A 12,015-nucleotide genomic window follows, 5' to 3' on the forward strand; every position below is an offset into this window, starting at 1 on the left:
GACGGGGGCGTCAATACAGTACAATGCCATAGAGTCCACTTTCCAGACCTTCCATTTTCTCCCAGTGGAACTGATCTCTATAGTCTGGAGATGAGCTGTAATTCCAGGGGATCCCCAGGTCCCACCTGGAGGCTGGCATCCCTAGGAGGAAGACTCTTTGTGTGGGAGGAGAGATCTGCGCTTAGCTCTGCATAGTAGGATATAGCCTGCTAATGATCAGTTAACCATAAGCAAAAGTGTATGCCCGCTACTGCTGAATATTCCCATTCCAAGAACGAGAGAAACTATTAGGAAAGGTCAGGCAGCTGAGTGAAATGTTGAAAGATAAAAACTATGGGAAGGTGCTTAAGGATGCTTAGGCTGGAGGGTTCATTGTATTGCCTGACACTTTCGTTTGCTCAGAGACTGATGGTAATCTGTGCCAAGCATCAATTCTCCTGAACCCATTATTCTGTCAACTAGAGTTTAATTATGACATTGCAATTCTTTTAGGCTGGATTCATTAGCAAATGCATTTTTGAGGGATTTGTATGTGGGGATCTGACAACATAAATAGTGTTTTATTCATTGCCAGACAGGATAAAAACAAAGCATATCAATTTTCGTAAATGGTACCTTAGCTAAGCAATCAGAAGGTACCACTCTAGTACAAACTTTGGATTTTTTTAAACAACAGTCTGCTTCTATTTGGAGATGATTCTCTGTGCAGCTTTCACTGCCGCTGCAAATGCAGTGGGCCTAAAGGGACACACAACCATACCCACCACCACCTCTTCCTTTTCTCAGCCTTCCATTGCCCTCCTACCACTGCTGGAGATTCGGTAATATCTAGATGACGACAGCATTACAGTAATCTACTGTATGGCTGTACTAGCGCCAATGAATGCCCAGCTTTCTTTTTTTTTAAAGTACGTTTCTAGCCCTTTTGGTTGCCAGGATATAAGGGGAAAGGTGCCCCTCCTTAACACAAACGGCTAGAAACTTTAGTTTTAAAAAGGAACCTGGCTATTCATAGGAATGAGTAGACTAGTGGCAACAGATGGTTATCCATGCACTCTAAATGAGAATTGTACTCTTCCTAAGATTTCAAATAGACTCGGAGTATAAGCCTGCTTAGAACTTAGTTGTATGTGTTATAATATTATAGAAATTTAGCCATTACTGGGTTTTTTTAAGCCTGAAAAACGGCAAAGCGGAGAAAATGGTGGATTTGGGGAGCTGAAGGAAGGGAGGTGCCACCAGTGTGGGAGGAACCTTGGATAATAACACATTCTCATCTAGATTATCTAGTAATGTGTTTGGATAGTGCTGTTCCCCAAAAAATTGGAGAAAATGCATGTCTGGGAAAGAAGAGCAATTGGAGCACAATTAGACCCACCCTTGTAATGTGAATGCTCAAATAAGCCAAAAGTGCTGGAGTTTGGTAGCCATAGTGGAGGAAATCCTCTGTGTGGAAACAGCCTCAGATGCCAGCGCTTAATGTCATATTACAAAATCTGAAATTTCTTACTGTGAAGATCCCAGCGTTGTAAAATTATTGTGCCCTGATAGTTGTGAGAAATGTTTGCATTTTGGTAACTGGAGTTACCAAAATGCTTATAGAGCTGCTTTGTTTATTTGGACAGGCAAACTTAAATTGGCTAATGATGGATCTGTATAGCTTTGACTTGCTAAGGTTAAGCTAAAGCACTATTAAGGAAGGGCAGCCTTGATGTGTTTGCTGTTTTATTTGCAATGCTAGCATTGATGATAAACTTAAGCCTCGACTGACATCAACAGAATCAGGATAAAAAGTTGCTTTCTTTGCTCTTCTGTAATGTTAGTACAAGAGACCAACATCTGTGGTTTTCTTGGCTTGGCCTTAAACTCTTGTTGCTATTTCTCCATAGTAGCATCATGAGAGGGAGAGGATAGGTAGGAGCTCAAAATCAAAACATTTGGGTAAGACAGCAGAGAAGGAAAAGGTGGGGAAAGGGTTATACGGAAAAAGTCTGAACGAAATAGCTTGTTAGTTAGGTTTTGTGTTCCCTGTTGCTGTCCTGTTTACAAACACTTTTGCCTGCTTATATACGATGGCTTCACTATGACGTCTGCATTTTGACTCCCAAGGCCAGCTGAAAGAACTCCGCAGACAAGAAAGATTGGTTTATCCCATCCCGTAATGATATGGTGTGAATTAATGTTGCAGAGAAATTTACAGGGACTTTGGAATGCAGGATATATGAATGGAAATGGAAGTTTTTGCCTTTGGGTCGGGGCTGGAGTAAGAAGTCAACATGGAACAAGCCAGGTGGATTGGCCCCTGCAGCACTGCCATCTAGTTCTGCAGGGCTTAGACCAGTGATGGCGAACCTTTTCGAGACCGAGTGCCCAAATTGCAACCCAATACCCACTTATTTATCGCATGTGCCAACGTGGCAATTTAACCTGAACAACCCCCTAGAGCAGGGGCCAGCCTGCTGTAGCCTCCGGCAAGTCCCGCATGCACCGCTCTGTGCCTCTCTAGCATCTCTGCCACCTCTCCCCCCTGCCCCCCCGGCAGCAGCCTCCTGGAGCACAGGCCAGCCGAGTCCTCCCTGCTCGCTGAGGTGCAGGCACATCAAGTCCAGCAGCCCACGCCAGCCTAGATGTGTGTGTGTGTGTGGGGGGGAATTCCCCCCACATGACGAACTCTGTGCGTGCGTGCCCACAGAGAGGGCTCTGAGTGCCACCTCTGGCACCTGTGCCATAGGTTCGCCACCACTGGCTTAGACCCTTTCCGCACATGCAGAATAATGCACTTTCAATCCACTTTCAGTGTACTTTGCAGCTGGATTTTACTGTGCGGAATAGCAAAATCCACTTGCAAAGAATTGCGGAAGTGGATTGAAAGCGCATTATTCTGCATGTGCGGAAGGGGCTTCAGATCTGGTCAGCGGGTCCAAAGTATTTTACATGTGCCTCCTTTTACTCTGCCACTGCTTAAGCAGACCCCCATCATTGGCTCCTCTGGCCAGGTCGGAGCTGAGTATCCCTTGTGCTGATGGATCTATTGGGTCTTAGCTTCGCTTGCTGCAAAGCAGTGGCCCGAGCGAAACTTTCCAAGCAAGTTAAATGGCCAAACTGCCCTTGCCTGAAGACTGGGCACACTCAGTTTACAGCTAATCAAACACTACATCATATTGCTAGAAGGAAAAGTCCCGATTGTTATTTTTCCTCTCCATTAATATACAGCAGTACCAAACGATCTGAAAAATCCGTGTTTTTTTGGTTTGCTGGGATGGTGAAGAGAAAACAGACATTGTCAGCTTCCATCAGCTATCGTTGTGATGGTTACAGCAGAGTCCTGCTGCTCTGTTGTCTTCAGCTACAAGCGCAGCAGGAGAACTCACCCTGCTGCCGCTGATCACGTTTAGTGGGAGGCACCTTATCTGCTGCATCTGTGCAGTACGTGACGATGATGGGCCCATCCCAGCTGTTCTGATTTATTTGGGGAGGGGGTGGATTTCAGCCGAGGTGTAAGCTGTGCACGAGCATGTCAATGCATATGATGAGTTGAACCCACCAAGCTCTTCTGCGGGGGAGAAAGCAGGAGGGGAGGTCTCTTTCGACCACCCCTGAAAAGTTGTGTTCGGGTTCATGGAATCCCCATGTTCGAAAGCCATGTGGAATTGGGGCTGATGGGGCATCTGCTACTGAGGAGTGCCGGAGGAGTATAGTGCAAGGAGTGTCTGTGCGGTCCGAAGGAGGATTAAACCCTTCTGAGTTTGAGGAAGTCAATGGGCTTAGAAGGGGGCAACTCTGCTTTGGATTGTTCTACTGGATCCACATTGCTTTCTCCTCTGCTGAATAGGATTGCAGGAGTAATACGTAGCCAGCCAAGCATCATGCTCAATAGTAGTTGACAGTATGCCAAGCATTCCTACCCCTTCTCCCCAGGGTGGGTGGGCAGCCTCGACCAGATGACGGACCCTCCCCTTCCCCCTCCCAAGGTGGGTGGGTGGGCCTCAACTAGAGGATGGGCCGCTCCCTCTCTCCCCCCTTCCCCCTGAGGGTGGGTGGACCTCTTCAGCTAGAGTTATATCTCCCTTTATTTCCTGTGGAGCAGGTGGGCCTTATTCTTATCAGGATGCACATCACAGATTTATGGAGGAGAAGTCAATCTATGGCTACCAATCTTGATCCTCCTTGATCTGAGATTGCAAATGCCTTAGCAGACCAGGTGCTCAGGAGCAGCAGCAGCAGAAGGCGATTGCTTTCACCTCCTGCATGTGAGCTCCCAAAGGCACCTGGTGGGACACTGCGAGTAGCAGAGTGCTGGACTAGATGGACTCTGGTCTGATCCAGCAAGGCTCTTTCTTATGAACTTCCTCCTTCTTGCTGTTACAAACAAGCATCTTCCTGCCCACTGCAGATCTCAGTATCCCGAGTAGCTGCAGGGAGGCGAATGCGTCTCAACCTCCCAGCAGCAATGTATCTTCCCATTACCTTTTCCCTTCCTCGGAAGCTTGTTGCATCAATACCGCTCAGATAAATAGCTTCTTTCCCCTTTTAATGTCAGCAGTGGTTGGGAAAGTGCCGTGGCTCATTGGCAGAGCAGCAGCTTCGCCTGCAGAAGGTCTCCGGTTCAATCCCTGTCATTTCCAGTTAAAAAGGTCAGGTCGTAGGTGATGTGAAAGACCTCCACCTGAGTTGCTGCAGGTCTGAGTAGTCAGTACTGACCTCGATAGACCAAGTGTCAGATTCACTGTCAGGCAGCTCACATTACTGTGTGATCTGACAAGGATACTTGGTCTTGGGTATGTGGCCGAACACCCCTTCTCTTCATCAGAGGTGTAGCAATGGGGAAAAGCGCCCGGTGCACTGGTACGTCCTCCGCCCCAGCCTGAAACGCCCCAACCATGCCCCGGAATACCCTTGCCACACCCCCACAGGGGCACGTTCCCCGTGCCTTGTGTACCCCCCGTTCCCTTGGAGCTACGCCTCTGCTCTTCATATAACCCCCTTTTCCCATTCGGGTATCTAAATTGCCTCCCATCTGCCTTCTCCTTTTCCAGTCTCCTTGCCGCTGTCTGCCACTTCGTTCAATTCTTGCCAAGATATCTCGCGTTCAGGGAAATCCCAAGTCTCGCAAGCAAAACAGTCCAGCTTCCTCCCATCCATTCAGCTTTAATCCACAAAGAGACTCTGATGTTTCCTTGGGGCAGGATTAATATTTGCTCGTCTAAAATATGCACAGCCTCGACAATCGTCCTCTGTCCTCCCGCCCCCGCCAAATCATCTTAACTGAGCTTGAAAGCGAGGGGGCCTTCCTGATCGACGGCCAGAGGTTTCGCCAGAACAAGCCACAAAGGGGTCGATCTCATCAGAGCCGGGCAAAATTTGTCTCCACTGGAAATGACTCCTGGCAGAGACGAGAGTGCCTTTTCAGCAAATATTAAGCCTTTGCGGCTTGAGGAATTCCAAATGGAGCTGCTGTCCTCTTGGAGGGGAGCCAGAGATGTAATCCAGAGTCCCTTTGAGGCCAAACAGTGAGCTTATTGCGGTGGATGAACATCTAAGCCAGTATTATACTTCCACACTATATTGCCACTGCTTCTCAGATTTTCTTCTGTTAACATTAAGATGGCGAGGAGTGGGGGAAATACTGTGGCTAGTTTGTACTTCTCCAGTTACGGAGTCGATAATTTTCTTGCAAAACCGCCATGAATTATTGAGATGCTTCTGGCCCACTGACTTGGTGCATCCGCCATCCCTCACAAAACCCCTGAAAGGCAAATATTATGACTTCACCAATTCATTTTGGAGGATGTTATTACTGAAGTCGTGCCCAGTCCGGTTCAGCTCACGGCAACTTTGCTGACGAGCAGCATCAGTTGGAACTCACTTTGTTTCCCTAGATGTTATGATTAGGATTTGCTGGGTCTGGGGAATATGTTCAGTTGGAGTGTGCGTTGCTTTCTTTTTTCAATATGAAACAGGAAAGAAGGAGAGTTACATATAGTTTTATTTTTTTAACACATTTATCTGTCATATTCCGCACTCTGGCCCTGCTTCATCAGTCTAATTACCTGCCGGGTGGGCCACCTGCCTGTTCTTTAAAGAAGAACCTCAAATATCCCACCCACCCCAGTAACAGGAAAGATGGCCCCAACAGAACTCTTGGCAGTTCCAGTGGGGTTATTGCTGGGTCAGAAGAGGAAGCAAGTTCTGGGCTCAGTAGGCTGTTGGCTTGTAGATAGAAGACAAATCTGTCATGTTTCTAGTGGAGATTTTGCTGGTGGGAAGGAATGCAGATGCCCAGGAGTTCTTGGTCCTTTGGCTAGTAGATTTGTTTGTTTATTTATGTATATGTATTTTATTTATACGTATGCTATACTCGAAGGTCTCAGGGCATGTTACAACATAAGATAAAAATTATAAAATACCGATAACCTAAAAATAAATGCAACATATAACGGTACACCACTAAAACGAAGCATGAGGGAACAGTAAAATTGGCAGATAAAAGACTATAACTATAAGATCATAGTGCATTCTAGTAAAACAATTTAGTATTCATCAAGCCTGTTTTATAGCACTGAAAATCCTGCGACAAACTTCAAGTGCTGCTGTATGTTGTGTCAGGGTTGGTATCCTTGAGCAGGTGGGAAATATAAAATTGACCTGTGTGACCTGGAAATCTCTGCAATTATGTCTGGTGATGTTCTGACACATAGGCAACTGGGTCCGTTTGTGTGCGTTCTTACAAAATGTCTCTCTATCCCTGCTTTTTTGGGGACTTGAAAGGTGTGGCGGGCTGTTTTTCATCCTTTTGCTCAAAATGTGCCATAAGCGTGGTGTGTTACTTTTGTACAAGTGCCCTTTGAGTCTGATCAGCTCTGGTTTTCTTTGTATTCATAAGACCACGTGAGACTTGTGCGCTCGTTCAGAGAGATGATGTCTTCAAAATGTTTCTCCTCACCTGAAAGTTTTTAAATTTTTGCAGACGATATCAGAAATTACAGAAGATAATGAAGCCCTGGTAAGCACCCTATCGGCTCATGACCCTGCAAACTTCCTATCCTTTGCATGATTAAACTCCAGGCCTTCCTGCTGATTTTATTTTATTTACATATCTGTGCATATCTCGATCTAGCAAATCTTCTGCTTCTCTTTCATGCTTTTGGATGCTACGTGCCAAAGATCTGTGACAGAGGTTTCCGTTTATTTATTTTTATCGTTTTAATTTTATGTTTGCATTGCTTGCGGATTGGATGCTTCATTTTCCTGTAGCTACTAAATATGCCTGCTGGTTCTCTCACTGTTTTCTGTTGCTGGCTTTTAAAAAAAAATGCTTTGAGATATCAGTGCATTAAAGGTTACACATTTTGTTCACCTATTTCCGTGGTATTGGGGAACTTTTACAATAAACTTAGGAGGCGGTCTCATTTTGATTTTTTTTGCGCTTGATAGTATGTCTAGCATGCATGCCCTTGGATCAGTAGAGAATTTTTTAACCTAGACCTTAGTGCCAGAAGGCCAACAAGTTTCACTTCTGGCTACCAGTTGTACAAAGTGTGTGAGAATGACATGCATCTGACCCCTAACCCTGCCGGCGCCACTTTTCGGTGCCTCTATTTTTCTCCACACTTACCTTCTCTCCTTGCTGAGCTCTGCAGGGATGGGGAGGCATGCCCATGCTGCCCTTCGACCCCCAGGGAGGGAGGGAGGGAGAGGAGGTATGCAAGGGAGGGGAGGGGGCCCAGCATCTGGACCTGGCCCACCACCCTAGCGGAGGGAGAGGGGAGGGAGGGGTGGCATTCAAGGGAGGGGAGGGGGCCTGGCATCTGGACCTGGCCCACCCACCCTAGCAGAGGGAGGGGAAGGGGAGGGAGGGGTGGCATGCAAGGGAGGGGAGGGAAGGGCTGGAATGGAATGGAATGCACGTCTGAAATGGAATGCACAGGACACATTTCAAAATTGCATTGGAATGTATGAGAATGACAGAATGACGTTCATTCAACCAATCTCTTCCCAATGTTGATTTTTCAGACACTTCTTACCACTTAGGATGTTCTGGACTGTACCTCTCTCTATTAACCATTGAATGCCACAGTTATCACTTTTGTACATACATCCGCTTTGCCTGACGTTCTTTAACAACATTCATGTGTTTTGACATCCTACACAGGTTAAAGTGAGATTATGTGAGCAATCATTATTTTAACACAGTTCATTCTCTTCCCTTCAGTTATTCACATTCATAATGTACCATATGGCTCTTAAGTAGCGCTGTGCTGTTATCTGTCTCTAAAATTTGATAATATACAATAGGTTGGGTAATAGATTGTTGGAAGGCTGGAAGGCAGAATTGCTTTCTCAGAAAAACATTTATGTCTTCCACACAATTTTTCTTTTCACTGCCTAAAAAAAACCACACTCTTGTATGGAACCCTAGAGAGGCCTGAAAGAAGACAACCGGCCAAGCACTGTAAAAAAAATGTTGTGAACTGGTGGAAACTGAATTCTTCTCCTAGCTCCGCTCATTTGTTCAGTGTTTTATGTCAGATCATGTAAACTCAGTGACAAAGGGAGGGGGAACTACGCCCAAAGCAGGAACTGCCTGCGTGCCCCCTTCTGCCCAGACATGCCCCGCCCTTGAAATCCCCCACCCCAACACATGACTGCAATGGCGACGCCCAGGGCAAGCTGCCTCAGATGTTCCCATTGCAGCTACGCCTCTGCGTGAACTACAGTAAGGAACAGAGCAACTGAGCCTAATTCAGGTATGAAGGTGGTATTCAGGTTTTTTGATAGTGGGTTATTTTAGGGTGGAGGATGTTAGAGACATGGATGATTTGTGTTAGTTCATTAGGCCGATGCTGAGATGGAAGGGGTTCTTTTCAACATATAAGTAGCATTGAAAATGACAGTGCAGCCAACTGAAAAAAAATATTCATACTGATGGCCCCCTGAAGATATTACAGAGTGAAGGTTATGAGGATGAGCTGCACGCCTCCTCCTTCCATTGTGCCCGGCGTTGAAATTACAAACCGGGAAGATTTCAATAAACTGCAGTTTGTTGTGACTTCCTTATTGGGTGTTTTAACAAGGTATGTTTTTGTTTCTTACTGACAAACTAGGGTTTTTATTCATGGCAATAACTTTTTAATTTGTTTGTTCCAAGTGCCAGATTTGTAACAAATTGCCCTTTACTGAAGACTTCCTGATTTTCAATGTTGGTGGTCTTGAGGGAAAGGGAGTTTGAATACATTGCCTCACTAATTTTGATTTACATGTAAGTTTTGCCTTCAGTATTCAATGGGAAGTAAAGTAGGTTCTCAGAACCTACAGTGTGACCTACAATCTGCCAGTGGACTTTCAGTCTCCTTGAACCAAAATCTCAGCCATAGTTCAACAGACATATTTTCAATTTGATAACCTTTGATATGGAACTGCTTTCATTGGGCATAATTGTCTCTAACTCTTTCTATGTGAATTTGAGTAGCTCCACATATTATCCAAAATTGCAGGCTTCTGTAGAATCTTCCCCCTAACCCTCTATAAGTAGTACTAAAACCTACTCCAAGTCACAATGCAAATACATTCAGCATTTCCCTGAAACTGTAGTCTGTCTCAGAAAAAGATGCTGGTAGGGTTGTATATTCTTCTGCCACAGAACTCAACATACCAGACCTTTTTTGTTGTAGAATGCTCCAGGCTGGGTCCTAGTGCCTGCAGATTGCAGTGAACTGAAGTCGTTCAATGAACTGTAAATGCTTTTGTATCAAAGTGCCACATTCAGTAATGCACAAAACAACGGTTTTGACAAAGGCAGTGTGTAAAAAATAAATGATAAGTCTCATATTCATTCGGCACTATATTCTAATGTGGAAGCATACAACTTTCTCGACTACTGCATGTCAATTGACCATGCTAATGTCTTTTTCTGAGACTGAGTATACCAAAGGCAGCCAGTGATATGGAGCTTGAACCGAGGAAGGCCCTGTTTAATGATGTGAGGACGTGGGGCAAGTTGCATTATACATGATGGAGGAGGAAGGGAAGATTCTCACAGTGGGACTTTGGGAAAATTATTGCTTAACCGAACATGTATATTGTACATAAGTGTATATTTTGTATACATTTACCTGGGAGTTTTTTGTGTGTATTTTGGCATGCAAATCATGACACTGGAATAGAATCCATGCCTCTAAATTATAATGTAATACAATTAAATACATAAAGCATATACAAACCACTAGTTAAAATCAGTAATTTAAAACTACTGGTAGGCAGAAGAACTAATCAAATGGCTTTGTGAATGAAGCTGCCTTGAGATGCCTCCTAAAGATCAAGCGTGATGGGGCCTGATGTGCCTCTTGGAGAAGTTTTTCCACCATGGTGGGGCTGCCACTGAAAAGCCCCCTCTTGTGTACCCACCACACAAACTTCTTTTGATCATGCAATAGTCAAGGGAGCCTCTACCTGTGATCCTAGTTCCCAGGCAGAAACAAAAAGGAGAAGACAGTCCTTTGAATATCTTGATCTCAAGCTACGTAGAAGCAATGACTGCTGGTAGTAATAACAGTTAGTCACACTTTTTTGAGAACCAGCTGAGAACCATCATAAATGTTTGCACAGCACACAGTAACTTTATGGCGTCTCTGCCATAATGTGTTGAGGATGTGTTGAGAAGGAGGCTAGGCAAATTCAGGAAGGAAAAGGGGTAAGATCCAAACAGCGTTTCTACTGGTGAAAAACAGAGACGGTGTTCCTCTGCATCCCAAAATGGCTATTCTGAGAATGACGGGACCCACACCTTCAAAAAGCCACATGGGCTGAGGGCTGTAGGATGGATGAGAATTAGGTGAGAAAGAATGAAAACTCTGGCTGGATCCAACCTGTGGTCAACAACGGGTAATTAGCCCTACTTGTGGTTTCCCACATCTATCTCCCTAGCTACTACGCGAAGCAGGTTGCTGGACTAGATGGATTTTTAATCCAGCAAGGCTATTTGTACTGTCTTCTCTGTGTAAAATTCTTCCGTGCTGATTTGGTTAAATCGCAGTTTCTTTTTGATGTTTAGATGCTTGTGCTGAACTGTAAGATAAAGGAGAAAGAGCACATGATCTGCAAAAACAGTAAATTGAAACTTTCTAAGCCATTTTCTAAACACAGACATGTTTAATTCAAGCCATTTTAACCGATAATTTATTTGCTTTTGGACAAATGTCATCTGTTCTGAGCTACTTCTATGCCAGCAGCATCTGCTCAATGCCTTTATTTTTCCATCTTTGTTGAATGCATTTGTAAACACAAAGCTGCATGATTGTTCATAGATTGTCCATATTAGGTCAAGCAAGAGTCTAGTAGCATCTTAAAAACTCACAACATATGTTTTCAGCTCCAGCTTTTATGGGCTAGCCTAGAGGTGGCCAACCTATGGCACTCCAGATGTTCATGGACTACAATTCCCATTAGCTCCTGCCAGCATGGCCAATTGATGGGAATTGTAGTCCATGAACATCTGGAGCATCATAGGGTGGCCACCCCAAGGCTAGATGCTACTTTTGTTAGGATTTCAAAAGAAGTAAGTTTTCGTCCTTAAAAGTTCATGCTGGAATCCAGTTGCTAGTCTTAAGGAGTCGCTAGACACCAGCTAATTTTGTTGCCATAGAATAACACAGTTTTCTCTTGTGAAACATTACAACAAAATCTCTCCTTTTAAAAAAAAGAGTTGAAGAAGAACCCTTTTCCTACATGGAAGTGATACTAATCTGACAAATTAGCCGTGATATATGAACCGGCTCTTCCTCTCAGTTAGCTCAGATCCTACTCATCAAGTGAAAAGCTTATCTTGTGTCACTACACCACATTCCTTCCATTGATGGTGTACCAAGGACTTTTGATTATAAAGTTCTGCAGCATTCCACTGAACTACCCTGTTGTTCACATAATCTGCCCTGTTATCCGAAATCCTTACTCATAGGAATAGTATTCTCTGCAATAGTCTTAGGCCTTATTTTACATTTTTCGTCAACATGTACTTGG

General features: G+C 44.6%; 1 protein-coding gene across 1 annotated transcript in view; it reads left to right on the top strand.

Annotated features, from left to right (window-relative positions):
* The window catches only part of ELMO1 (engulfment and cell motility 1), a 395,692-nt gene that overhangs the window by 142,690 nt on the left and 240,987 nt on the right, over positions 1–12,015 (top strand). Inside the window, exon 7 of the mRNA XM_048510558.1 lies at positions 6,968–7,003. Within this exon, the coding sequence (XP_048366515.1) occupies positions 6,968–7,003 (36 nt within the window). The remainder of the gene's footprint in view (positions 1–6,967; positions 7,004–12,015) is intronic.

The sequence above is a fragment of the Sphaerodactylus townsendi genome, linkage group LG11 (assembly GCF_021028975.2).
Source record: "Sphaerodactylus townsendi isolate TG3544 linkage group LG11, MPM_Stown_v2.3, whole genome shotgun sequence".
Taxonomy (NCBI): domain Eukaryota; kingdom Metazoa; phylum Chordata; class Lepidosauria; order Squamata; family Sphaerodactylidae; genus Sphaerodactylus; species Sphaerodactylus townsendi.